Source organism: Podarcis muralis, chromosome 3, assembly GCF_964188315.1.
Source record: "Podarcis muralis chromosome 3, rPodMur119.hap1.1, whole genome shotgun sequence".
NCBI classification, from domain to species: Eukaryota; Metazoa; Chordata; class Lepidosauria; order Squamata; family Lacertidae; genus Podarcis; species Podarcis muralis.
In genome coordinates, this window is record NC_135657.1 from 39,947,068 (window position 1) to 39,974,555 (window position 27,488).

The following is a 27,488-nucleotide window of genomic DNA, read 5'->3' on the forward strand; positions in this document are numbered from 1 at the left end:
ACACAAAGTGGTGGACAAAAAAACGCCCTCTGTTAAAACATGCAGCTAGCTACCAAAACCCTGGAAAAATAAATATGTTTTATGTTGGCATCTAAATATACAGGTGACAAATGAATCTTCGTTCAGAGGGAGTGCCATAGCCCAAAAGGGGAGGGCATCGTGCTTGAAGGCACTCCTTCACGTACTTGGGCCCAAGGATGTCAACTTGAATACAATATTTGGAAGATAAGCCCTACTCACATAATTGATCACAGTACACTGTGCACTCACTCTATTTGAATGGCAATGTTCATCAACTTTGGGGGCCCCTGGCCCCCTCAAATATTTTATTTTGGGAGGGGCAAAGGGACCTTGGCCCTTAGGAGTTGGCTCCTATGCAGAGTTCCCCAGCTTGGATGCAGCAGGGAACTGTAGTATAGGACAGTAGCTACAGAACTGGATTTCACACAGAAGCCAGTGTGCAATGGGAGAAGGGAAGAGGCAGGGAAAGAGTGCTTGGGCCAAATGCTCATTCACAGGCTCATAAACCAAGGTTTCTGAAACCTTGAATGATAATCCAAACTGGGCCTCTATGTTAGAAATCCAACCTGATATCTACTGTCACCTTTACAGACTTCTAATAACCAAAGTTAAGGAATAACTTTCTGGCACCTCTCAAGTTACAGCCATTGCCATTCTAAAGAGAATGAGAGAGGTGCTCGTGGTGGGTTCTGGCCCCTCTTTTTCTAGAAAAACAGCACTGCTCAAAACACCAGTTAAAAGCAACTTGTCATGCAAGCGCATCTCATGAGGAGATTTACAAAATATTGCACTGTTAATACGTGGCTATTGCATTCCATGATCAGGAAAATTCTGAACTGGAAACAGTCTCTGTGGCAACAACAGTATTGAGAGGAGGATCACTAAAGGCTTTTGCGACTTCACGGAGCCTATCTGTAATGGTCAGACAGTAAGCATGAAATAGCATGACGTACTTAAGTTATTTAGCAAAAGCTTGTCAGATCAATCATTTGCAAAGCAACGCAGTTACCCAGCATCCCGGGGCAGTCTATATCATAACGAGCGACATTCGTACCCACTACTGAAGCTCAAATACGTGAAACCTCCATTTTATTTTTCGGGGGAGAGGAGAAAAAGTGACAATGCTATCTACTGATTGTTGGGTGTCAGACTCACTGCCTCTCCACGCCCCCATGACTCCCTGTCTCCTATCCATCCCGGAACACAAGCAGGCAGCACTGACAACCGCCTCTTAGATGGGTTAAGCTTGATGTCTTAGGTTCAGCCGGATCTCACCGAGCCCTATACCCTTCGCACTTCCAACGACTGCCAGGGCTGCAGCAGCCCCGCAAAGAAATAACTCCCTTTGGGAGACACACGCGGACACGCCGCCCGCTGTTCCCACTTCCCACTCAAGGAGGTACCAGGGCAAGGGGAGGCAGGATGGAGGAAAGGGAGCCCCGCCGGCAGGTGAAGCGCCGCTTTGACAGGGCTCCCACCCGGCTGCCAGGGCGAGAGGCAACGCGCGCCTGAGGATAAGCGACGAAGGCTGGCTCTGGCTCGCCGAAGCCTTACCTTCAGCCGAAGCCGCCTCGTTCTGCTTCCACCGCGGCGACTCCGCAGCGCTGGGGAAGCCCCTCAGCAACACACGCTCCAACGCCCGCATTTTCTTAGCGCGCTCCTGCTCTGCAGACGAGACGGAGGAGAAACCGCTTCCTTTACTTTCCCTTTTTTTTTTTTTTTTTGACGCGTGGCTAGTCTAACCCATGTGCACTAAGCGGCCTTAGGGAGCCGCCATGCTAGTCGCGCGAAGCAACCTGGGAGAGGTGGGCGGGTCGGTCGGTGGGAGAGAGCGCAGCAACGCATGCGCAATCACGCCGTTCGGCGTCAGGTGCTGGCGGAAAACCTCTTCCAGGGCCGGGAGATATGGGTGGGAGGGAAAGGGTTGCGCGCGCACGCCGCACGTGGAAAGGAACGCGGAGCCCTGTGCGGCTCGAGCTGGCACGTGTTGGTTGCGCGGGGAGACTCCCAAGCAGCGTGTAGACGCGCGCGAGGGATGTTGGCGCGGCAACTCGACCAGAGCCCTAAACCCGCTTATTGCAAGCGAGGCTTCCTCCATAGCTGCATCACGAGTTGTAGGTGCTTGCATTAGTTTTTCTCACTAAGAGGCGTATGAGTTCAAGGTGTCTGCAATCAGTGCCTGGTTTTTTTCCTAGAAAAGGAGGTGCCAGAACTCACCATGAACACCTGTTCTCTCAGACTGGCAATGGCTCCCACCTGAGAGGTCCTGGAATTGAGTTCTCGTGAGTTCCCAATATCTGTGTCTGCCTACCAGTGTAGAGGGGAGCAAAGAGGACGTAGGCAGAGTCGGCCCTACCATTGGCCTGAGCAAGGTGGCTTCTCCGGCAGGAGGTGCTGAGGGATGAGGAGCTGTACACAGGCCTTTTAGAGCACTAAGCTGCAGGTGGGTTCCTTCTTTAAGTCGGACTGCCTTCCTTCAAGGCAGGATAAAGTGTCCCCTCCCCAGTGCTAAATCAAAATTAAACTGCTACTCCAGTTGGCTTCTATATGGGGAAAGAGAGTGGGAGGCAGCATTTTGTCCTTTGCTATTTATTGGACCAGCCTTGGACGGAAGGGTGTGTTTAATATGGGTTTTTATTTGCTGCTTTGAGAGGATTCTTTCCCCCACTTTTTTAAAAAAGTAGTGTGTGTGTATCTCTGTGTATGTGTATATATGTGTGTGTGTGTGTGTGTGTGTGTGTGTGTGTGTAGAAATTAAATAATATGTGTTCAGGTGAGGCAAGTGTTTTGCTCTTGGAGTCTGCATAAGGCAACTTTGGCACTTTCCCTTCCTAAGGATGAACACTTTGCAAAGAGGAAGAGGGTGGTAGGACATCCTTGCCTGGTGTTGAAGCACACACCTCTCATACACACTGTCCGCAATCCAATCAAAATATGCCTATCCTTTTTGCAATCAGTGAACTTAAGTGTGTAATTCTGTTGGGTTGCTGCTTTGCTTTTTGGTAGCAGCTCCAGAGCCACGGAATAGAAAGTCCATCGCTCTCCCAGATTGTCACTGGGGCAGTGCAAGCAGTTGTGTGGCTGGGGGTGGTTAGTGGCTCTGCTTCTCTCCAGTTCTCCTTGTGGCACCACTGTCATCTTCTCCCCTGCCCACCCATTCCTTCTCGTTGACTTTTTTTTTTTGGCCACCACCATATTAGCAGTGGCACCAATGGTTTATTCAGTACTCCCTCCACCACCTCGTTATTGCTTTGCTCTGAGGAAGGGCCAAGTGAGTCCCTCCTCAGAGGGAAGAGGTGGAAAGGGCACTTCTTGCCTCACCAAGTCAGTGGGTGATGGCACTGGCAGCACCAGCAGCATTGGTGGCCGATAGTGATATGAGTGAAGGGCCAAGGCGTGTGCCAATTTGCCACTTCTCTCTCCCCCACCCCCCCGCCATCTCCCACCCAGCCATCTAAGTGGTCTCATTACCTCTCATGATTGGGTCAGCCCTGTGCAGTTCTCTTATTTTTATTGGAGACACATCAAAGCCACAGAACAGAGCAGAGTGGACAGTAGAGGAGCAGGTTATGACTCCAAGAACATTCATGTGGACAAGGCTTAGGAGAGCAATGCATGTAAACACCTTACTGGAAACTCAACCAGATTATAATGTCTTGTTTCCAGTTCTAGGGTTTTCCTGCATTTCCTCTTCCACCACCCAAACTCCTTATTGCAGCCACAAGGACTAGAAAGTTTAATTGATTAAGATAGTATACTTAAACAGGTATTATTAGAGTGGCTTTCACACAAATATATATATAACAATAGCAAGCTAAAACAAATAATTCATTAAATAAGTAAATAAGCAACCTGACAGAATTGAAACAACAATCCAAAAGACATGGGGAAATAAAAGTGCACATCACAGCAGTTCTGCTGCTGCTCATGGGAAAAGTTGGTACTGACGAACACGTTCTGTTTCTAAAATCATTTTTCAGCCTGTCCTAAGATTTCAGAGCCATTTACACTATACCTGGAGATAAACCTTATTCTGGTGTTGAGAAAATAGGATGGCGTATTAATGGCACCGTGACATGTTTTGATGTTGTACCCTAATTATCACAGTTACAGATGGGTAGCCGTGTTGGTCTGCCATAGTCAAAACAAAAAAAATTCCTTGCAGTAGCACCTTAAAGACCAACTAAGTTAGTTCTTGGTATGAGCTTTCGTGTGCATGCACACTTCTTCAGATACCCTGATGGACTTCCATTTCATGCGGCTCAATGTGGTGCCTTCCATAGTTCCAGTTACAGATGGGTAGCCGTGTTGGTCTGCCATAGTCAAAACAAAAAAAATTCCTTGCAGTAGCACCTTAAAGACCAACTAAGTTAGTTCTTGGTATGAGCTTTCGTGTGCATGCACACTTCTTCAGATACCATGGTATCTGAAGAAGTGTGCATGCACACGAAAGCTCATACCAAGAACTAACTTAGTTGGTCTTTAAGGTGCTACTGCAAGGAATTTTTTTTGTTTTGCCTAATTATCACAGTGAGAGTTGCACCAAACAATTGTCACAGTTGTTTCAAGAGCTTTTCCATAAGTGTGGTGTCCCCACTCCAGTATCTGTGTGTGTGTGTGTGTGTGTGTGTGTGTGTGTGTGTGGTGAGGCATAGCCAACCTCCTGACAGTGGTGTGACAGCTGTTTACTTGAACATGGTTGGAACGGTTGAACCGCCCTGAGACCTGAGGGTATAGAGCGGTATATAAATTTAAATAATAATAATAAATAACAGGGCAGTGGCGAGATCATGGTCATGTGATTGCATCAGTAGGATCACCGCCAATCTTGTGTTCTCACTGGTGTACCGTCACAGCCCCAACCTGACTACCATTCAGCCCTGTCCTGCTAAGCAGCATTGGGGGAAGTGTTGGAAGGGCAGCTCCACCCCACCTGTGTGCTACTACTCCTCTGCCACCTGCCTTTTCACTCATTGATATTTAATGTGGCAGAGCTCCCTTCTGGTGTCTGATACTGGTACAGCAACATCAAAATACTCTGCTGAACCATTGAAACACCATTGGGGCCAGTCCTGCATTTCTGTTTTGTAAGCAGTTCATAATATCCAGTCATTAACATCATACTGCCACACCAGTGAATGTATTTCACAAGCACCTCTAGAATTTTTCTTCTGCTGCTGAACAGACAACCCCTTTGGAAGTAGGTGGTGATAATCCAACTTTTGTAGGATTTATATGGAAAATAACTTTTTGGAATATGTGTCACAAGCATATCATCCAATCACAACATAGTGACTATGTGCAAAACGTAGCTTATAAGGCTTTTATAAACAGCATAATAGGGAATCAGTCCGCATGAATAATAGTAAGATAAGTAATGGAATATTCTAATTAAACCATTTACAGTTAAATGAAATGCCCAACTGAATACTCTTTCATTGGAGCATGTATGGGTTTCCTGCTCTATAAAAATAATAGTGTGGCCTCTGGCTCTCCTAAAGAGAAGGGAATAAGAAGATTCTAATTTAAGGGATAATTTAAAAATCAAAATAGGTAGTCATTCAAGTACAATCAAGAGTACTTACTGTTCAATGTACTTTTAAAAGATCCCTAACCTATACTTAGTGCTGGTTCCATGTTTTAGTACTCCCCTTACATCCACTGGAGCCCCTTGATAGCTTACATATGCATGTGCCTGTTGAAGACTTTCCTCTTTCAATAAGCTTTACAAGTGGAGATTTTTGCTCCAATCTTTATCTGTATTGTATTTGAACTTTTAAAAAATATATGTATTTTTAAACTTTTATTGTAATCCCCCCCCCCGTATGCATTCTTTTCTATATGTTTTAATGTATTGGGCCATCACTTTGAGATGCTTCAAAGGAAATTATTTATAAATTAAATAAATCATAATGATTTGCACATCTCTGTGTTTGCAACCGAAGCAGGCAGGTTACTATCTTGCATGGACATCTTTGGTTCTAGGGTTTAGGCCATATGGTAGTAAGGTATCAAGACTAGGTCTCCATAAGTTTTCTCTTACTTCCAGTGGTTTTGAATCAGGTGGTATCTCTGTTGCAGAGACAACTCAGTGGTGGTCATCTGAATTGAACTGCTTTGCAAGTTATTGTTCCAATTTTTCATTAAGACTGTAGATTTGTGCTTCCTAAAATACGTGTGTAGATCAGTTGTCGTTTTACACACATACTGAACATGTCACCATAGACATTTCCACTCAGCGATGTAAATTACATTGCAGGACCTGCAAGTGATGTTTTGTTTGATATAGTAAGGTCTTCCAGTCATAATATGCTTGAAGGTAACTGTCTCCCTCAGATAAACATAGGTGATAACCAATTTGCAAAGATGTGATCCAGGATTGCTGATTTGTGGTTTAAGTACAGTTATTGATAGTATGCATTGATTTTGAGCCTATGGAATACTATAGCAGAAGGCTTGCTGACTGATTTAAAAAGACATTCCAGTTGCCTGAGAATGTGTTGTTATCTCTGTTTGCCAGGGTGTGTGGGTGTATTGATCATATATCCAGCCTCTTTATTCTATTTCCCTTTCCCACTCAGTTGTCATTCCCTCACTCTCCAGTCTCTCAACATTCCTTGGAGTTATGCATGGAATTATTTTGGAGTTCCCATTTTCATTTTCACCCTTGCACTGTACATTTTCACCCCTGTACTTGTGTGTACCTCAGCATTACCTTGAGTCTTCTGTACTTTTGTGCACCAGTGCTCCGGTTTTGGCTACATAAGCACAAGCACAAGACAGCTCAAATTGGTACATCGATTATTTCCTTTAGGATTATGAAATTTGTCTTAAAATCATGAAGATGGCTGAGGCAGAACCACTTGTTATTTATCTTCAGTCTTTAGTTATTTAGCAGCTCTTTCACAGAGAATTTCAAAACTTTTGGCTGAAGAGCAAGTCCTTGATGGATTGTCATTCTCTGGCAATCCAGAGATTTCATGCAAAAGCACGCCTGGCAATGTGACCTTTTTCTGTTTTGTGAAGACCCAAGCTTGGATTTCAAGCTATAGACAAAGAAAGCCTGCTTTAGTGTATATGGTTTGTTCTCCTTGGATCAGGACCTGTGTCTCCTGCCAACTTCTTGTCTGAAACACAAGTTACTTGAGGAATGAGGGCTACAAATTATAATCACTGGCAGGAAGCCAGCTTTATTGACATTCAGCCAACCCCATCAATCAATCTAAATCTTTATTTTCCCTTTTTGATGGACCAGAGGAGGGCAGGAAGATGTCAAGGGCCTCCTTCTGTTGACAGTTTTGACTCCATATTAAATGAGTGCATCTCAAGGTTGGCTGTCTTATAACATTGACTAATGAGCCATATATTCATTGGGGGCGGGGAAAGAAAAAATCTTGAACACAAAGGAGGTCACCGTCTCTTTTCCAAGACAGTCCTTCATAAAGGTTGTCAAGGTCTTTGGTAAACGAGGAGAGCTGAATGTCCTTTCTGCTATTAGACATGATTACAACTTGGCTGGGATCGCTTGCTGTTTTAATATTGAGCTCTATGACTCTTTATTAATGTTAATTGCTATTGGTGTTTTGTCCAAGAGGCAGTCGTGTACTGCATTCTTGGACAAATTGTGCACTATTATTTCTTTAAAAAAATGTATAATAGCCAATTTTAGAATGCAGTAATTTTTTGACATGCTTCCACATTTGAACAGAATCTTACAGGGAGGCAAAGGTCATGACTTTCTGTCATCCGTGATGTGGACAGATTGTACTCTAACACCATTTGTTCGTTTCTGAAACAAAATAAGGGTCATTTCTATTTAAATCTCATTCGCAGGTTGTTAATATATTACTTGTGAAAATACTAAGCAATGGAAATGAGAAGAGAGACTATGTTTCTTTCTGCAAAAACAATTTCTCACTTTAAATGGAAAACAGTGGCATCTAGAGCTGTATCGCTCTGATGTGGTAGAAAAGAGGTGCTGCCAGGAATGGGGAAAGAAATTAAATTCAGTTTACATTTAAAGGTGAACCTACCAAATGTACACTTTCCAAATCAATAATCAAACCAAAACACAGCCAGTCATCCTTTGAAATTTACACTTCTCTGAATTTTGAAACGTAGTTCTCCAGTCAAGTAATGTGTATACTGGTGTACATAAAAGTTGCAAATAGTAGCATACACACACACACACACACACACAATTTGCATTATATATGTTTTTCAAAAATTGGTACGTTGGCAAAAATTGCATACAAATTGTGTGTATTAGGAGAAATTTGCACTAAAATACAGATGAATTTTCATGAGAAATTTCTTTAAAAAGAATTCACAAACTGATGTGGAAATGCGGGGAACTGAACTGAAGATGGGGAAAAGTGAGAAACCAAAATTGCCAAATAGATCCCATCCCTAGGTCCCATCCAAATCTTTCTCCATAATACTTAGGTTTGACTTCTGTGAAACTTAAGCACATCACACCCTAGCTACTTTTGCACTAAGCCACACTACTTAATTTTGTCTCCAACATTGCCCCTAATAGCAGCATCATTCTATTTCTAAACAGAACTAAGCTTGTGATTCCAAACCCACTTATTATGGACAGAGGTATTACTGAAGAGGGAGACTTGTTTTGGAGTAAAGATGGTGATACTTGCACAGCACAACTATTTTAAATTAATGTAGCTAATATAGTATTTTTTCAAAGAATAGTTGACCAATACAGGGGTACCTTGGGTTACATATGCTTCAGGTTACAGACGCTTCAGGTTACAGACTCCGCTAACCCAGAAATAGTACCTCAGGTTAAGAACTTTGCTTCATGATGAGAACAGAAATCGTGCTCTGGCAGCGCGGCGGCAGCAGGAGGCCCCATTAGCTAAAGTGCTGTTTCAGGTTAAGAACAGTTTCAGGTTAAGAACGGACCTCCGGAACGAATTAAGTACTTAACCCGAGGTACCACTGTAGTAACAATACATCTAGGTAGCTCATATGTATCTTAAGTTGCAGGTCATAGAGCCAGGAAGAAGATCTATATCAGTTCTTCAGAGACACTTAACTTGTCAAAGCCTCATTAGGTTTAGTAAAAAAAAAAAAAAAAAAGACAAAAGCAAAGGGGAGACACCTCAGAGTTGGATGATCAGCTAAATCTGCAGGAGGCTATCAGTATAGGGGCTACTACTGAAACTGCAGATTGGAGGAGACCCACAAAGTATATATAGAGGAGATGGCTAGCCTGCTACCTGAGACAGAAAGTAGGAAGGTGGCTCATTTCCTGACTTACCGTTACAAACCCCCAAGGCTTGACATCAGCTGGTCAAAGCACCTGCAGATTTATTCATGTATTTATTTCCATTTATTAATTGCTTCCTAGGAAACCTCCCAAAGTGATTTAACAATAAACGTAATGATAATTAAAAGCAACCCTGGTTTTCTTCTCCAACTAGCCATCATGGCAGTTCAGGGAGTAAGAAACTGATGCCACAGGAAATTATAATATTGTTGCACACCACCCCAATCACCAAGCAGTGTGAGATTCCAGGGGTTCCAGGCGCTTACCCAGTATTTGGTTTCCTTGGAACGAGGGTAAGCTTTGAGGACTTTGCCCATCCCTGGTACCAAACCTAATCTTCTGCATTAGGGTGTTTGATTTTCATCGTCTTGCATCTAAAACTGTGGACTCCTCAACCGAGTTTGGAGGACCTGTTTATGTTTTCTGCAGTGATGCTTCTTAACACCTTTCACTCATTTTAGGAGATGAAAGAATAAGAGATAACTAGGCAAGAACTTAAATATTCTCGATAGCCAGATGCTCCTTCATTTTGCATGCAGGGAGCTTCCAAGCCCTGTCAACTTGACAAATGAACTTAGTTCTAAATGTGTCCCTTGTTTACTTTAACAACAGAGTGTTCCAGTATTCCAAAGTGTGTGTTCCCTGGCTGCACTAAAAACTAAGATCTGCTATCAAAAAGACTGTATATTTATTCATTGCATATATACTATTTCTGCTTTATTGCTCTCTGAAATTGTTGAAATGATTGCCATAAATCATGACATCACTGTTGTAGCTTTCCTTGCCCTGCCTTTTGCATTCACAATCTTCTGAACCAGTTTTAAATAGGGCATTGATTCAGTGTACCAGGATGGAACCATAGTATTCCTCCCATATTCTCCCATAGCCTCTAACTGACATACGTATTGGAATCAATGGCAGCAACATAGATCCCAGGAAGAGAAAAGGGAAAATTCTGTACTACCATCCAATCTATCCTATTGTGGTGGTCCTGAAGGGGCTCTGGATATGGTCATTTATCCATCTTCAGTTTTCTCTCACCCTTACAAGGGAGTAATTAAGGCTTAAAGGTAAAGGTACCCCTGCCCGTACGGGCCAGTCTTGCCAGATTCTAGGGTTGTGCGCTCATCTCACTCTATAGGCTGGGAGCCAGCGCTGTCCGCAGACACTTCCGGGTCACGTGGCCAGCGTGACAAGCTGCATCTGGCGAGCCAGCGCAGCACACGGAACGCCGTTTACCTTCCCGCTGGTAAGCGGTCCCTATTTATCTACTTGCACCTGGGGGTGCTTTCGAACTGCTAGGTTGGCAGGCGCTGGGACCGAATGACGGGAGCGCACCCCGCCGCGGGGATTCGAACCGCCGACCATGCGATCGGCAAGTCCTAGGCGCTGAGGTTTTACCCACAGCGCCACCCACGTCCCTACAGCGCCACCCGCCAGAAGTAAGGCTTACTTCTGAATAAACATTCTTAGGATTGTGTGCTTAAGTTACATGTAAAATGCAAATATGAATCATGCAGTTTTCCTGTGTGTCTCTCTCTTTGTGTCACCAACCCTAATTAAATCTGGTTAGGGGGTGAGAAGGAGGTCCATGCAGATCACTCACCTTTTGACAGTCGCAGCTCAGTTCTGGTCAACCCAATTCAACCTGGGGCAATTTGAGGTTGCCTTAACCCAACCCGACTGTAGTACAATTGTATATTGGCTTTACATTGTGCTTTAGAGAGAAACAAGCCACAAGTGCTAATCCAGACATCATGCTAAGCCAACCTTTGCCAACCTGGAATGCCCTACACATGCTGTTGTAGTACAACTCTCAGCAGCATGGCTGGCTGGTTGTAGTTCAACAATAACTGGAGGGCACCAGGTTGTTGAAAAAGTAGCGAGAGGGAGCGAAGCAATCAGAGTGAGTGGTGCTTTCAAAATTCCAAAGATTGGTGACCGCTAAAGTAACATTTCTCACCTCCGTCCTGGGCATCCACAGTGCATGATAATGAGCACAGCTGCTCATGTGCAAGAGTACATAATTGTTTGAACCTTCCTTCTAACTATCGAAAATCCGATATGCTTGAAATTCAGATTCCATGCTACTGTATGTGAGGATCCCTAGATCAAAACCAATGTCTATTACAGAATTCTTTGGGTGTTTATCCAAAGGTCTGTAATTCCAGAGGCCTGTTTTGTGTAACAGCTTGTAAAAACAAATATGTAAAGCTCTATAAAACTGTTATCAATGATCTGTGAAAATGATCAGTATAAAATATGAGGCATTAAGTACAATAATTACATTATCATTATACTCACTGATTAAATAATGCCCTGTAAGGAGGAATCTCATAGGGCCAAGCACAGCCCAAATCTCTGCCAAGGCACAATCTGGAAAGGAGCCATTTCATCTCCAGGAAATGATCCTGCCAAGGGCTTGGACTCTTGACAGAGGGGCGAGGGCTCTCTTCCTAAATAAATAGCTTTCACAATCCATTTCACTAGCACAAATTCATAAAACTGGATTGGCTCCACATTCCAAAGCACATAACATTTCTGTATCAGTAATTCCTCCTTGTTGAAGGCAGCAAAGAGGAATGAACGGAAAAACTCCAACAGGAATGTGTGGAATTTCTTCAAGTTCAACTTCATGGAGGATGAAGCTTCCAGCAATGGCCAAATGCTACTTCCAAGACCAGAGACACCGTGTCTCTGATATCAGTCACTGAGGTACAACAGTGGGAGAAGGCTGTCATGCTGAAGTTCTGTTTGTGGTCTTAGCATAGGCTTCTGTTTGGCCACTGTGGGAAAGGGGGTTATGGACTAGATATGTCTTTAATTTTGAGTCACCAGTGCTCTTCTTGTGAGCTACCATATGGCTCACTTCATACTGTTAGGTTTGCTCCTCTTCCTGGTGAGAAGTTACGTGAGTAGAGTACTTGCCCTGGTTTGGTTTCATTGGGAAAGAGATCACTGGCAGTTTATGGCCTTTTGTAAAACTTGAATTTATTTACCAATGTACAGGTTGAGCGTAAGTGAATGCAGAGCTTAAAACACTCCAATAGACAGTCACATCAGATCTTAAGAGAGATCTGATTCAACACAGTACATCTCTAGAGACAGAAAGCTTTCTGTGAAGACACTTTCCTGCATGTACAGAACACAGAATTCTGTCCCTATCTCAACTGTTCCTTCTCTCTCTCTCTCTTTCTCTCTCTCTCTCACACACAAATACAAATCTAGGTTACAACATCCTAAGTGTGTGGGGTGAGAGAAGGTGAGATATAGTTTTTCCAGTTCAGTACATCCCAGATTGGTCCTGTATCAAGAAGCAAATCTCTAACAACTATCTCCCATGGAAACACATCACCTTTTAATTTTGGAAATTTTTTGTTTGTTACTCCAATATGTGAAAATTATCTGTAACCTAATGGCAAAATCAATATAGTTCTTGAGGTCATTTTTGTTCCAGACACTTTGTGTACATTTTTTGCATACAGAAAGAAAATTTAATGACAAGTGTTTGAAATGTGGGGACATGGTTTACTACTCTGCAGGTATCATAGAAGGACTATATTCAAGGTCTTTTCTGTGTAGAATCTGCATCCAAAAGTGCACTGCATTAAAATGTCACTCCTAAGGTTTGTGGCCAGTGTTCGAAACTCCCATTGTTCTAGGCGCATATTGCGACAGAGAATTTCATTAGTGCGAGCAGTATCTGAGCTCTGGACGCAGTACTGCGCCAAAGATTTCAGATTAAAACTGCAGAGTGGAAGGAAAGGAGGACCTTTTCCTGCCTCCCCACTTTCAGCTACTCTCTGAAGACTGGAGAAGAGTTATTTTAAAAAGCACGCCTAGACATTCCATTGTTGCTCCCATAACTAGGTTTAAGGTGCCATTTAGCTCCTAGTTTTCATATCTCCATTTCTAACACTTTATGTCAGTTCCAAGGCTCTGGCCAGGGATTGTGTTAAGACCAACCCACAGTGATCATCCTCTTCACAGAAATATGATAGTAAACCCAAGGCAAGATGGCTTAACCAGAAATGGGGAGTCTGTGGCCCTCCAGATGTTGTTATACTAAAGTTCTGTATAGAATGCAACTGCCAAAGTTCTGTTGGAGGTGAGGTGGTTAACATATGCAACACATTTATTATAACAGCTGCACTGGTTATTGGCGTGTTTCCAGAACTAGTTCAAAGTGCTGGTTTTGAACTTGTAAAACCCAAATGGATTGAGTTCAAGCTTTTTTAACTAGACTGCCTGTACCCCTATTTCCTGCACTCTTAAGATCTGTTTTGATGGTTCTCCTAGTTTGCTCACCCACTAGGTCAGTCAGGTGTGGGGCACAAGGGAGAAGAAGTACTGTATCGTGGTTCCATGGCCATGGAACTCTTCCCCACTCGTCTTGTGCCAGCTTTTTATGCTGTAGGTGGTTTTCTGCATCACAAGTGTGATACTCATTTGCCCATCTTCTTCTGTTCCTTTACCAAGTAGCACTTGAAGATAGCCCTCAGAGCCTTCATTGTAGCCTGGTCAAGAGGAAAGACCTATGAAGAAGTCCTCCTGGGGGGTTTGCTTGGCATCCCTTTTCTTTCCTTTGATGCTCACTGAGAAGCAACCAAAGAAGCAGCAGAGGAGGGGGCCAGAGTCGTATCATAAGAACAATACTATTATTTGACTCCCATGGAGGGCTGTATTTTCTTCAGTCTAGTTTTTTGCATCATGAAGGTACCTTTTGTATTTCCTGCCTCTCCCTGGGAAGGGCAATAACAAGCAAAGGAAATGAATTTGGAGTGGGCTTGCTCTTGCAATGCCTGGCTGCTTGGCAGTTAATACAATGTAAAAAAAACCTGTGCTGAGTATTATCAAAACTTCTAAGCTGTGGTAGGGTGTTTGAAAGTTGTTTGAACAAGATGTCCACCTTCTGGAACCTTCCGTCTTTAATTATACTTACATTTCACCAGCAAATAAAAAGAGATTGGCGAATTCTCTTGACTGTACTAGCTTGACTCACGCAAAAAGGATCAGTGCCTACAAATATTAATCCTTAGATACTTACACAAATAGATTGCATAATTTCTTTGGGCGTGAGTGAATTCCAAACATCTGTAAGCTTCATGGGTTTGAGAACAAAATGAGGTAAAATTAGATTGAACTTTAAATAAAGCTAATGTTATTTCTCCCTCAGCTAATATTGCAGTGTTTCCCTCCCCTCCCACTTAATGTGGAGAAATAGATTAGTAAAGTATATGCCCTTGAAAAAAAATCTATATTGCCATGACTTCATCTAAAACTCTACTACTTTTCAGAAGCTCTTCTTAAAAAAACTATTCATCAGAAAGTTGCTAAAAAATTAAGGATGCTTTCCAGAGAAGCTCTAATCTCCAGAGAAAGTTTTTTCGTATTTACCTTTCTGAGGAGAATCTACTAAGTGGAAAGAAAGCAGGCATTAACGGTCCCCCAGATGTAACTACACCTCGACGCTGCTTCTTGCCAGCCAGCTTCAAATTTCAAACACTTCTACTCTCTACCTGATCTTGGGAGGAAGACTTTTAGTTACATCTCCTGGTAGAACAGTGGTGTCCTTACCTAGTGAGAACAAGGCTGTACCCATATTTCAGTGTCTTTAGCTAGTGAAGTCATAGCAATGACTGGCATTTAGGAAAGCAGATAAGAATGTAGGAACATAAGAGCCTGCTGGATCAGGCCAATGGTCCTTATAGTCCAGCATCTGTTCTCAGAGTGGCCAACTAGATGTCTGTGGGAAACCCTCAAGCAGGATTCAAGCCAAAGAGCACTCTCCCCTCTAGTGGTCTCCAGACGCTGGTATTCAGACGCATTACTGCCTTCGGTTGTGGAGGCAGAGTATAGCCATCATGACTAGCAGCCATTGATCGCTTTCTCCTCCATGAATTTGTCCAGTCGTCTTTTAAAGCCATCTAAGTTGGTGGCCTCTTGTGCAAGAGAGTTTCTTAGTTTAACTGTGTGCTGCATGGAGAAGTACTTGCTTTTTATCTGTCCTGAAACTTCTGTCATGTTGCCTGTTAGTCAGCTTTTTTTCTAAACTTAAAAGTCCTAAATGTTGCAACCCTTTTTCTTAGGGGAGTCGCTCCATCTAGTTCTAGTATTATGAGACAGGGAGAAAAACTTTTCTCTTATCCGCTTCATTCAATGCATTGTTATCTTTCTAACATATTCTCTCTGTGTGGTTTTCTTCTGATTTTGCAAACATTTTAAAAATTACATTTAAAAAACGTCAGTGCAGGTAAAGTCCACCATTGTACCTATATTGCAGGAATGCAGCTGAGACTCTGTAGGTACTTACATGAGTCCTTCAAAGTAACCAGGTGTGTTTTTTTTTCCTGAAGGAAGGGGGAAGGCAGTGTATGACAATCCCAAAGTGTAGTTCAGTGTTGTTAACCTAGAAAGCGCAGTCAGAAGGCTGTGAAGATGATCGTAGCAGCATTGCTATTAATTAAGGGCTGGAGGAGGTAAAAGGAGCCAGAGGAAGAAGGAAGGGTTCCAGCAATGAGTGGAAAGACATTATCTGGATGCCATGTCCAACCATAGGTGGACAGCAGGTCTACCCACTTGGGAACCAATAGAGGAGTAGGCCTGGAATACATTTTTTTCCAGAGACCCAGTCTACTGGGCCTACCTGGTCTCCATGAGTTACATATGTTTATTTAGATTATTTACTGCCCTGCCTTTCAGAAAATATCCACCTATAAAGAGAAACTGAATAGTAAGGGAGAATGACCCATAAGAGGCAATGTGACAGAACTGTACTTTGGAATTCTTAACACCTGCAAATTTCAAAATGGGGAACATCTGAATAACTCTGCATGAGTGACTTCGATAGTAGACCATGCAGAACACCACCACCAGTGTTCTGGGCCAGATTCTGTCAGTGGAAGAACTGGGGAAGGATTTCTGCTTGTGCAATGCAACTTTCCTCCCTGTGCACCCCTGAAATTGGCTTGCTGGGATCGGGAGAACCCCAGAACCAGCAAATGAGTGGAGGGGGGAATTGTTCTCTCTGGCAAGCTGGACAGATGGGAATGTTTGTTCATTGAATTCCACCTAATACGTCTGAACATCACCAATAGTTGCCAGTTCAGCTTTTCCACTGAAATCTCTAGGAAAGGTGACCCCATGATTTGCTTAAGCAGTTGACTCCATTGCTGAACTGCTTACAGAAACAATGTTTTTGTCTTGATGATTAACCTATCTTCCTGTAGTTTAATTTTCGTAGGTTTTTTGCTTTTTGTCCTATCCTGAGTGGCTGCAATTAGCAATTTGTACCACTTCCTTCTCTCTTCTTTTTTGAGATCCATTTAGATCTGTGAAAACTGCCAGCATATGCCTCCTTTAATCTTCTTTTCTCCAGGGTAAACAGACCCAGTTCCTTCAGCTTGTCTTGACACAACTTGCCTTGGAGACCTGTTCCTCTTGTGACACTCTCCTGAATCCATTCCAGCTTGTCTGCAGTCTTTCTCTGCAGATGCAAATTTATACAATTTTTCTCCAGACTGGTTTTATGTTTTTCCCTGGCTGAACTTCAGTGCATTTGACAGAAAAATGTTTAAAATGAGATTCGGAGAGGGGGAGTGAATAAAAAATAGTTCCAGCTTGTAGAATGTAGAAGAAACTAGGGAAATGTTTCCTACAGCTGTGTTTATTTGCTTTAAAATAATTTGCCAGATTTCTACTGCTGTAGTAAATAGTGATGGGGCTTCATGTGAAGCCTGTCACTTTTTGTCACCATCAAGAACAAAAGCTTGCAGATGCAATTGTTAATCAAAATAGAAGAAAGAAAAACATTTCAAACAGTACAGGACTGCTGCAACTTTCTCTAAAAATTGATTTATTGCAGTTACTCTGTGATGGGAGGGGGTTTGGTCTGAATGATATCTCTAGGAACGACCCCTCCCCCCAAAAAAATTCTCATCGTAAAGGCTTATTTGTTTTTTATAATCACAGAATAAAAGTTTACTGACAACCCCAGCAATACTATTAAGTAGCCCAGTAGAACATTAGTCAAGAGTGAAGATTTCTTTGTTTTTTGCAGGCACATCTTGAGGCCATCCAAAAGTGCCACCGGGTGTGACTGAACTCTAGAGCATTAACCCTCTTCGTCCCATCTGTCTTTGGTGCTGCTTAGGGTATCGGGACCTGTAGCCCTTCAGATGTTATTTGACTACAACTCCCATCATTCCTAACCATGGGCTACATTGGCCAGGACTGATAGGAGTTAGAGTCTAACAACATGTGAAGGGCCACAGGTTGCCCAGTACCTAATGTAAAACGACTCAGATGAGATCTAGTCTTTGCTAGTATGTAAGTATAATTTGCAACTGCTTTTCTTCTGCTTCAAACCTTTAAACTTTGTCATGATCTCACCAAATGTTTGATTTCCCATTAACTGCTCATTCAGTAGGCTTGAGCAGGAGCAGAAAGGAGTGGATTTTTGCTCTTAGATTGAAACAGAGTTTTGTTGTTGTTGTTGTTATTATTATTATTATTATTATTATTAATAATAATAATAATAATAAAGAGTGCATCTCGTTCCAGGTCTTAGGTTGTGACTTTTCCCATTCAGACTCTCATATGTGCGCCACCCATCTTGATAAACCTTGGAAATATAATTTTTGCAGAAATTAAAGCATGTAGCTCTTGCCAGCAACTGGCACAAAACATTCCCATCCTAACTAACCTTCAAAACATACAGTGTTCCCATACAAGGAATTTATAAGCATGTCTATTTAGGTGATCTGACATCAGACTGGACAATAAAGTGATTTAAATGGAACAATCTATTGCTACTGCTTTTAGACAAAATGAGTTTGTGGTGATTAATTGCTTTACTGTAAGGATAAAAGGTGCTTGGACGTAGTTGGTCACTTAAATGTGCTCTGTTCTTTATAAATTCACCCCGCTTCTCCCCTTTAATTAATTCAAGAAATAACCTATTTTAATATAAGATACGTGAAGGATGTTTTAAAATGAAGAGAGGCTTTACAACCTAATTGAGGGAGTGGTGTGTGTGTGTGTGTGTAACAATCCTGTGTCCTTTCAAACTTGTAGTAGATTTAAGCAAGCTTTTTCTTCTTCTCCCTCTTTCCTAAGCTCATGGCAAGCTCTTCAGGCTGCTTCAGCCAATACAAAAGAACAATTTAATTAATGCCCTAAAGACTTGGGCTTGTCTTTCTCAAACAGCAGCTCTTCATAACATAAGGCAAACCCATTTGAGCAAGAGGTATTGTCAGGTTTGAGGGGGGCTGGTCAAGGTGACCACCCACTTCCCAGTGCTTACCTATCTGCTCATCCATGCTTTATTTCCTTGCCACTAATGCACCACTTTTCCCACAATGCCCTCATGCTCTCAGTTCTCCTATCTTATTTTCTCTTTCCCTAGCAAGCTCGTCCCAGAAGCCTGCCTACTAGCTCCTAAAAACATGAGGTAACCACATCACTGCTTGATGAGCCTGCCAGGCCAAGTGCACCTTCTCCTCACCGTTGCTTTGAGATTTGGATGTACCTGTTTTCTTTAATGTAGCAAATAAATCCCTGTAAGGCAGAGCTGCAGCAGCAGCAGCAGCAGCAACAACCCAAGACAGAGACATGCTCTGTTTGTGGAGAAGAGTCCCTTTAGCCATTTTTAGAAGTGGTTGTATAGCAAGCTAGAATTCAGCACATCAAAACTTTGGGAAATGCATCTGTTTTGAAGGGGAAGCTAAGCTGAAACCCATTGGTGAACCCCTCTCTGGGAGCAGGTATGGAAAATATATTCTCCTCCCGAAGTTGCCTGACCCCGTTGCTCATTTTGGCTGGGTTAAAGGGCTTTGGGATTCCAACCAACATCTGGAGAGCCACAAGAGTCTCACCCCTGAGATAAGTGAACAACTGAGTTGCGCCTTCCATCTTACAAAGATAGCAATATCAATCCTTCAGAGATAGACTCTACCCTGGAGAAAGAGGTGTTGTTGTTGTTGTTGTTGTTGTTGTTGTTGTGGCTGTTGTTATTATATTTGTATACTGCCCTTCATCCAAAGATCACAGCGTGGTTCACAATATAAAAATACAAAATACCACTGCAAAAAGCCCTGTTTCTTGTGTTGCCGCCTTTTACCCCTCCCATGGGGGCGGCACACAAAGATGGGCCTCAGATAATGATTGCAGGGTCCGGGTCTGTTCATATGGGGAGAAGTGGTCCTTGAGGTGCAATCCTGAGCCAATTAAGGCTTTATAGGTCAAAACCAGCACTTTGAATTGGAAACTAATTGGTAGCCAGTGCAGTTGGACCAGGGTTGGCATTATATGCTCAAACCATCTTGCCCCAGTGAGCAACTTGGCTGCTGAATTCTGCACAACGTGAAGTTTCTGAACTGTCTTCAGAGGCAGCCCCACATATAACGTGTTGCAGTAATCTAACTCAGAGGTTGTCAGAGCATAGACGACAGAAATTAGACTATCCCTGCCCAGATGTGGCGCAGCTGGGCCACCAGCCAAAGCTGATAGAAGGCACTCTGCACCACTGAGGCCACCTGAGCCTCAAATGATAGCAAGACCCAGAAGTACCCCCAAGCTGTGTACCTGCTCCTTCAGAGGGAGTGTAACCCCATCAAGAGCAGGCAACCTCCCACCCATCTGGTCTAGGGAACCACCCACTAATAGTGCCTCAGTCTTATCTGGATTGAGCTTCAGTTTGTTGGCTCTCATCCAATTGATTTCCGAGGCAAGACAAAGGTCCAGCACATCTACTGCCACTCTGGAAGATGTAAAGGAGAAGCATATTTCTGACAATGTGCTCTAAAACTTTGGATGACCCCGCTCAGCGGTTTCATGTAGATGTTACATACAGGATAGATTGGCACCCTAAGGAATGTCCAAGCTAACATTTTAATGTTGCAAGTGTTACCTCAAAGCTAATGAAGAGTGACAGCAACCACACTTTTCTCCCTCCCTCCTCCTCTCCGTCTTGCAGGCAGGCAAGTTGGCAAGTCTGCTAGCCCACACTCTCTGCAAATTGCTGTCCTAGCAAGCTCCGTTGAGGCTTCAGCTGCCTAGCATTTTAATTTTAAATATTGCTAGAGCCAGGGGCGAAAGTAGCAGTGAATTCTACCATTCAGGTACCAGCTTTAGGGTTGTGGGGTCAATGAGAATACCGGAGCAGCAAGCCTTCTCAACCTGCCCTGTTGCTGGTTTCATTGGCCCTGCAATACCAAAGGTTGTGTTTGATTGGCTTAGCTTCCTGCCAGTGTTGCCTTGAGAGTAATTTTTAACCTTAGCTGTGGATGCATTCATTTCTTTCATTGTGCACTGAGGAATCTTAGGGGTTGTTTGGCGTTCTGTTGGGCTGCACCGCACCCTGGCCCTATACCCAGTAGCCCAGAAAGTGTGCTCATAGTGGCCAGGTAACAGAAACTGAGACTGCCCTAATCATCTGCTTGCCATGGAAAGAGCTGAAGATTGTGTCTAATTTTTGCTTACCTACCTAAGCAGTTCATCAGTAGCGATAGGGGGATTTTAAAATAACAAAAAACCAGCTAAGAATGTGAACCCCTGACTGTTGGATTGGGGTAAGGTGCAGTGTGTGTGTGGCCCCTAGCTGGGTTGGGACATCTGATCTTAGACATCATTGCTTTTCTTTTAGGAGAATTAAAAAAATGGACTTCCCAAGTGAAATTAATATTTTGTGCACATATTGATAAATAAGAGCAGATCTTTATGAGGTGATGAGGTTCAGGGCCAGATGGAGGATCATAATGTCCCAGACAAGGGGAAGTACCTCTTCACATAACAATGAATGCTTTGTGACATGCTTTGTTTTAATTCATAACTAATTATCTAGAGATGTACAACCCTACATTTTTCTTGGGAACCAGGATAGCATTTAAGGATTTGTTAATTCTGGAGAATGTGGAAAACTAAAATGCTGCAACTAACGAAAACGAATAGGGGAAAATCTCATTTATTTATATAATACTGATTAAAGAAAGAAGTTTTGACTATTGCCATCACGATGTTCATGTCCTTGACTGCTACCATAACATGACAATTATTTTAAACCCTGGAGGACTGGAATATAAATCTAGTTAATATAATTTATGATAAAAGCATAAGCTAACAACCCAAGGATTTTGTCTCTTTCAATTTATTCAGTTCAGAAATCCAGATCAGGCTGTTTGTTTTCTCTTTCAGAAGACGAACATAAATTAAGAAGATTTAGAAAGAGAAACAAAATAAATGTCCCATTCATTTAAGTACTTAAAAAACAACATATTTCTTTCTGGACATGTCTGTTACTTGGAGCTTTGCCATTAGTACAAAATGAAGCATGCATGTTCATTAAAGAAAAAGTAATGTGAAAATATACTTTTTAATATATCTTTGGTTCTGACTTAAGTTTTGTTTTCATTAAGCATTTAAACAATATTTTTCTTCACCGGCCTAGATTTCATGTTTCATGTGACACACATAAAAACCTCTCCAGGCATCCAGTTTCAAAGGGCCAAGGGACCAAGCACAAGATAAGTCTGGCCTCCTTGATGGTGAATAATACCTGACACACATTTCCCAACCAGCCTTAGTCTGGCTGCCTTATTCATGGGTAGGGTTTCCAAGATGGGAAACCGAAATGTTGGTCAATCAAGGAAGCTTTCCCAGGAAAGCTCTACACAGAGGCAAAGCAGCCACCTTCAGAATAATGTCAAATACAGTGGTACCTCGAGTTACATACGCTTCAGGTTACATACGTTTCAGGTTACAGACTCCGCTAACCCAGAAATAGTGCTTCAGGTTAATAACTTTGCTTCAGAATGAGAACAGAAATTGTGCTCTGGCGGTGCAGCGGTGGCAGCGGGAGGCCCCATTAGCTAAAGTGGTGCTTCAGGTTAAGAACAGTTTCAGGTTAAGTACGGACCTCCAGAACGAATTAAGTACTTAACCTGAGGTACCACTGTATGCTTTACAGTTTTTTTCAGAGATGGAATACTGAAACATGTTATTATGGTAGCGCTTCACAAATGCAACTCCATGCATGGCAAAATACCACAATGGTGGGGGTGGGAAACGAACTAAGGACTATGATAGAGGCATGTATAAAGCTAGTCCCCCCCCCCCCCCCGAATCTACTTTATCTTGTGTACACATTCTGCTTGGAAGAGCAACTAAGTCACTACGACCTGAGAGATGGTGCATCATTGTGTAACTATCTTAATTTGTCACTTTTCAGAAAATCAGATGAGGAAAAAAAGAATGGCAGCATTCATCCCATAAAAACCAAGATTTCACAAACTGATGTGTTTTGGCTGTTAACTTTTACCTTCCTGTCTCAGCTAGAAACAGGTAAGAATTAAATGGTATTTCTGTAGGAACTGCTTTTAAAGCTCAGAACTTTTATCTTAAACTCACATCTTGAAGCGATGACATGTCACCACAGTTGAGATATTGAGATGCTAACTGAAACTAAAAAACTTTGAGAATGAAAGCCATGGTAGGAAGAAAAGGAAGGATGGCAAATTAAAACTGTAGGCTAATACGCATTTTGTGCATTTGTGAGTGGTTGTGTTTAAATAATCAGAAATGGCTACAACTAGCAAATTGGAATTAAGAGTGCTGGATATGGCCATAAGAATATAAATGTATGATAAATTAATCATGTAAACCTAGCCAGATCCCATCTTCTACACCAGACATGATTAATTTGTAATGGGCAACATCCATCTAGACATGACTATGTAATAATTTAACAGTTCAATTACCGTGTATAAGAGATTGACTTGAGTGACAGTGTCTGCCACAGAGTTTACGGGGTGAAAAGTTCAGGGCTTGGTTGAATGCAGTTATTCTGGTACCTGCAGCTCTTCAGACCTGTAGTATGATTATTGCTGCACTCCTCTCTCATAGCATCCCTGTTTAGTCAGCTGATTATGGGGATGCAAAGATCTTGTAAAAAACCAAATGCATTCCTTAGCTCGCTATAACACAGAAGCCAGAGGCAAAGTAACACATTGTGTGGCTAGCATACACAACAGGGTTTAAAATGGGGAGGGGGGAGAACCCCTTCTAGATGCAGGTGAGCATTTTAATCATGGCTACATGGCACATAGGAGTTTTAAACCTTCCCAGACACAGTACTGACAAAAATCCCCTCCTCCAGGCTGCAGTTAGCCTTAGGGGAAAAGTTCTCATTAGTGCAATGGGAGCTCTTTTCAAGGGCTAACTATAAATGCATGGAGTTTTTATTTTTTAGGACTACAGCTAGGGAGGGAACAAATAAACTTCCTCTCCCTGCATGTTGCAGTCCCATGAAAACCAGGCTTTATTTTCCTGATATGACTGACCTAAGAGATTGTGCAGTGAAGCAGAACTCAGGTTCAAATTCTGCCTTTCCCATGAAATCTGTAGGGCGCCTTAAGCAGAACCTCATCTACACCCCCTCAATTGCAATTCGTGGTTAATACAGGCAGCTTTTACAGGTTATATTTTAAGGTTACTGAGAAAGTGTGTGTGATGGCTTGAACATACGGGTGGATTTTGTGCTAACCCAATCAAGACACGATGAACATGCATCTCAGAGGGACTTGCACCCTTATTACTTCATAAAAGCTTGGCAGAGGGACATGCCTATATTGTCCCTGTCAGGGTAGTAATTGCCTAAAATCTAGAGCTTGTCTTGCCACTTCTACTTAGGGTGTCCTACTAAAGGCCTTTGCAAACTACCGTATGCAGAGAAACATGCCTCCATAGAAGAAAGTGCACTAAGCAAATTTCTGTGTCAGTCAAAACCACTGTGCCGCATCTCTCCACATTCCTTGAGCTGAGGCTACTTCACTCCTAACATCCATAAAACCATGAGTATTGAGTGACATATCCCCTGTATTAACTTTTAATAATTAAAATGCTTGGCAAGTATCCTTTGTCCCAATTTCCAATTATGTCATGGAAATTCCTAGACAATTACTAACCTGCATTTGAAATGTATGGTAGCACGTTTTTGGCTTCAGTGAACAATGAACGATGGCTGTGTGGGGGCTGTAGCTATATAAGGAAGATGTTTTAAAAACCAACACTTTGCTTGAACAAGCTTTTTACATGTTGCAATACCTTAAGCAACCACACTTAAACAGTTAGCTCTAACAATTAGTGATAAAAGCCTCTTGTCTTTCTCTGCCCCCTAGAAACATTAAGAACAAAAGATCCCTGCTGGATCAAACCAAACCTGGATCTAGTCCTGCATCCTGTTTCCCCACAGCAGCCAATCAGTTGCCTGTGGGAAGCAAATAAGCAAGACATGAGCGCAGTAGCTCCGCTCTATTCATAGAATGGTAGAGTTGGAAGGTATTGGCAAAACCTATTTGGTATTTCGCAACTTTCTGACTAGTTGCAGGACCTTAGCCAGACCTAGCAGAGTAAACGCAGAATCCACGGAAGCAATTGACTTGGCTGCAGACAGGATAGACAAAGCAGGAACTAGGAACTTGTAGTTAGGTGTTTATTATATACAGTGGACTATTTACAGGAACAGAACAGAACACGGATCTTTAACTGACTCTGTCATACACGACTCACAACTCTCAACCTCCAGCTCCTACACTGACACTCGTACTAGTTAGTAGGCCATTAATCATTATTCCCGTGAGAGAGCTTGACCAACCATGGAGCTGTCTCCATGCCTCTGTATCACCAGGCAGACTTACTCCTTCACATGACCTTTTGGCTGTCTGCCAAACCTTAATTGACTCTGTGTGAGTAGCTGCACGTATTCAGATTCCCAACAGAAGGAACCCCCAAGAGTCATCTGGTCCACCCCTCTGCATTGCAGGAATCCTGCCCACTATTGTCCTTGGGTGGGCTTGAACCATCAACCTTCTGGTTGTTTCCTAGAGGCTATTAAGAGGCATGTTTCCCCTGATCCTGGAGACAGAACATTACTAGTAGCAACTGATAGCCTTATTCTCTAGGAATTGTCTAATCTTTTAAATATTTCTGGGTTGGTGGCCATCACCACACCTTGTAAAAGTGAATTCTGTATATGCTTTGTGAAGTACTTGGCTTTTCCTGTTGTCTGTGTTGAATATCCTACCATTCAGTTTCATTGGATCACCCCAGGTTCTAGTATCACGAGAGGCAGAAACACTTCTATGTACTTTCTCTATATCATGCACAATTTTATAAATCTCTAGCATGTCGTTCCAAACTTGTCCCCCCCCCCCTTAAACTTAAAAGACCCAAACACTGTAACCTTGGCATATAAGTCTCCTGATCATTTTGATTTCCCTTTTTCTGCACTCGCCCCAGTTCTACAATACCCCTTTTCAGATGCAGAGGCTAGAATTCTAACTGGCATTCCAAATGGGCATTATGAAGGCATGATGATATTGGCAGGGTTTTTAAATACCTTTTACTAATGAATCCACGCCTTCCACTGCTGTTGCATACTGGGTCACCATTTTCATTGAGCTATCCATCAGAATTCAATATTTCCTTCCTGTATAGCTAGTGCTAGCTTAGAATCCATCAGTATAAATGAGAAGTTTGGCTTTTTTGCCCCAGTGTACACTATTTTTATTCACATTAACACACATTTGTTTTTTAACTCAGTTTGGAGAGAATGTTTTGGAGTTATTAATGATGCTTTTTTGTTTTTAGTAACCTAAATAATTTGATGTCATCAGCAAACTTGGCCTCCACACTGTTCACCCATAACTCTAGGTCATTTTTGAACAAGTTAAAAAGCAGACGAGTCATTACAGATCTTTGGGGACTCCACTTTTTATATAATTGTGAGAACAGTCTATTTAGTCTTACTCTATTTTCTTCTGTCCATTTATTCTTAAATTCATTATTGATCCTTAATAGACTGTCATCTGTGATCCTTAATAGGCTGTCATTTTATATTGAGCTTGTCAAATATGTGTCTCAGTGGATGCCATTGGGTTCCAGCTCCCATTAGCCCATGGCCAGGGGCCAGGGGCCAGGGATGATGGGACATGACCCAGATACTTTTGGAGAGGATCTTCACTGAAAGCTTTGTGAAAGTCTGAGTAGGCAGTGTCTACAGACTCACCACTAGGACATGCTTATTAAGACTCTCTCAAAAGGTTATACAGATAGAGCATGCTCTTGTAGAAGCCATGCTGGCTCTTCTTCAGCAATACTTGTTCTTCTAAATATGTATTAAATAATGTTTCCCACCAATTTACATGGAACAAAAGGCCTGCTACTTCCAGGATTGCCTTTTAAAAATTGGAATTATATTGGCGACTTTCCCATGTTTGGATATAGCAGCTGATCTTAGGGCAACACATATTTTGTAAAACCTCAGCGCCTAGGACTTGCTAATCGTCAGGTCAGCGGTTCGAATCCCCACGGCGGGGTGCGCTCCCGTTGCTCGGTCCCAGCGCTTGCCAACCTAGCAGTTCGAAAGCACCCCCGGTTGCAAGTAGATAAATAGGGACCGCTTACTAGCGGGAAGGTAAACGGCGTTTCTGTGTGCTGCGCTGGCTCGCCAGATGCAGCTTGTCACGCTGGCCACGTGACCCGGAAGTGTCTGCGCTGGCTCCCGGCCTCTTAAGCGAGATGGGCGCGCAACCCCAGAGTCGGACACGACTGGCCCGTACGGGCAGGGGTACCTTTACCTTTTATTAGCATTTTCACTTTTCCATCCAACTGTAGATGGATGAAATTACTTGTTAACTTTTGTTAGTAATGCCTTCACATGTCACCACTCTGCCTCGGTTCTTGAAACTCCATACACTTACTTGAACTTAAAACCTAAGCTGAATTTACAGTGACATGGAAAAAGCTAATCCTACAGTTGTTATAAGCTAGCTGACTTTCCCTCTTGCTAGGTCTGAACTGTGTATAACTATATTACTTTCTGCCCCATTTCTGTCTAGGTTAACTGCAACCGCTCAAGGCTTCCCTGATAAAGGAGAGCAGCATGAACTGTAAGTTTCTACAGAATTACCTCCTCTAAGTTTCAGGTCTTGAACGGTTTAGGATACCACACCACACCCCGCTTGCAATTTAGCTCCTGGCATACACAGTGTCATTTGCTGTGTCCTTATTTCAGTTTCAATTGATTAATTAAAAAATGAGTAGCACCTACCTTCTGCTTGCATTTGTGTTTAATTCGCCCATGTGCATAACAGTTTACCTCAGTGCTTCATCACTAGGGCTA

At 42.6% G+C, this 27,488-nt stretch overlaps 1 protein-coding gene and 1 long non-coding RNA gene across 4 annotated transcripts in view; one reads left to right on the forward strand and one right to left on the reverse strand.

Annotated features, from left to right (window-relative positions):
• Window positions 1–1,820, reverse strand: part of TTC27 (tetratricopeptide repeat domain 27) — an 88,878-nt gene extending 87,058 nt beyond the window's left edge. Inside the window, exon 1 of one of the 3 annotated variants that reach the window (XM_077925691.1) lies at window positions 1,576–1,818. In XM_077925691.1, the coding sequence (XP_077781817.1) occupies window positions 1,576–1,666 (91 nt within the window). In that variant the 5' untranslated portion in view covers window positions 1,667–1,818. Of the gene's footprint in view, window positions 1–1,575 lie in introns of all 3 variants that reach the window. The other 2 variants (XM_028724278.2, XM_077925690.1) reach the window with 2 other exon arrangements.
• A 118-nt stretch (window positions 1,821–1,938) lies between these two features.
• LOC144327235 (uncharacterized) lies at window positions 1,939–27,403 on the forward strand. The gene is made up of 3 exons (XR_013392179.1): window positions 1,939–2,464; window positions 22,536–22,648; window positions 27,205–27,403. It is a non-coding gene; the product is annotated as an uncharacterized LOC144327235 (long non-coding RNA).
• Window positions 27,404–27,488: the final 85 nt, after the last annotated feature.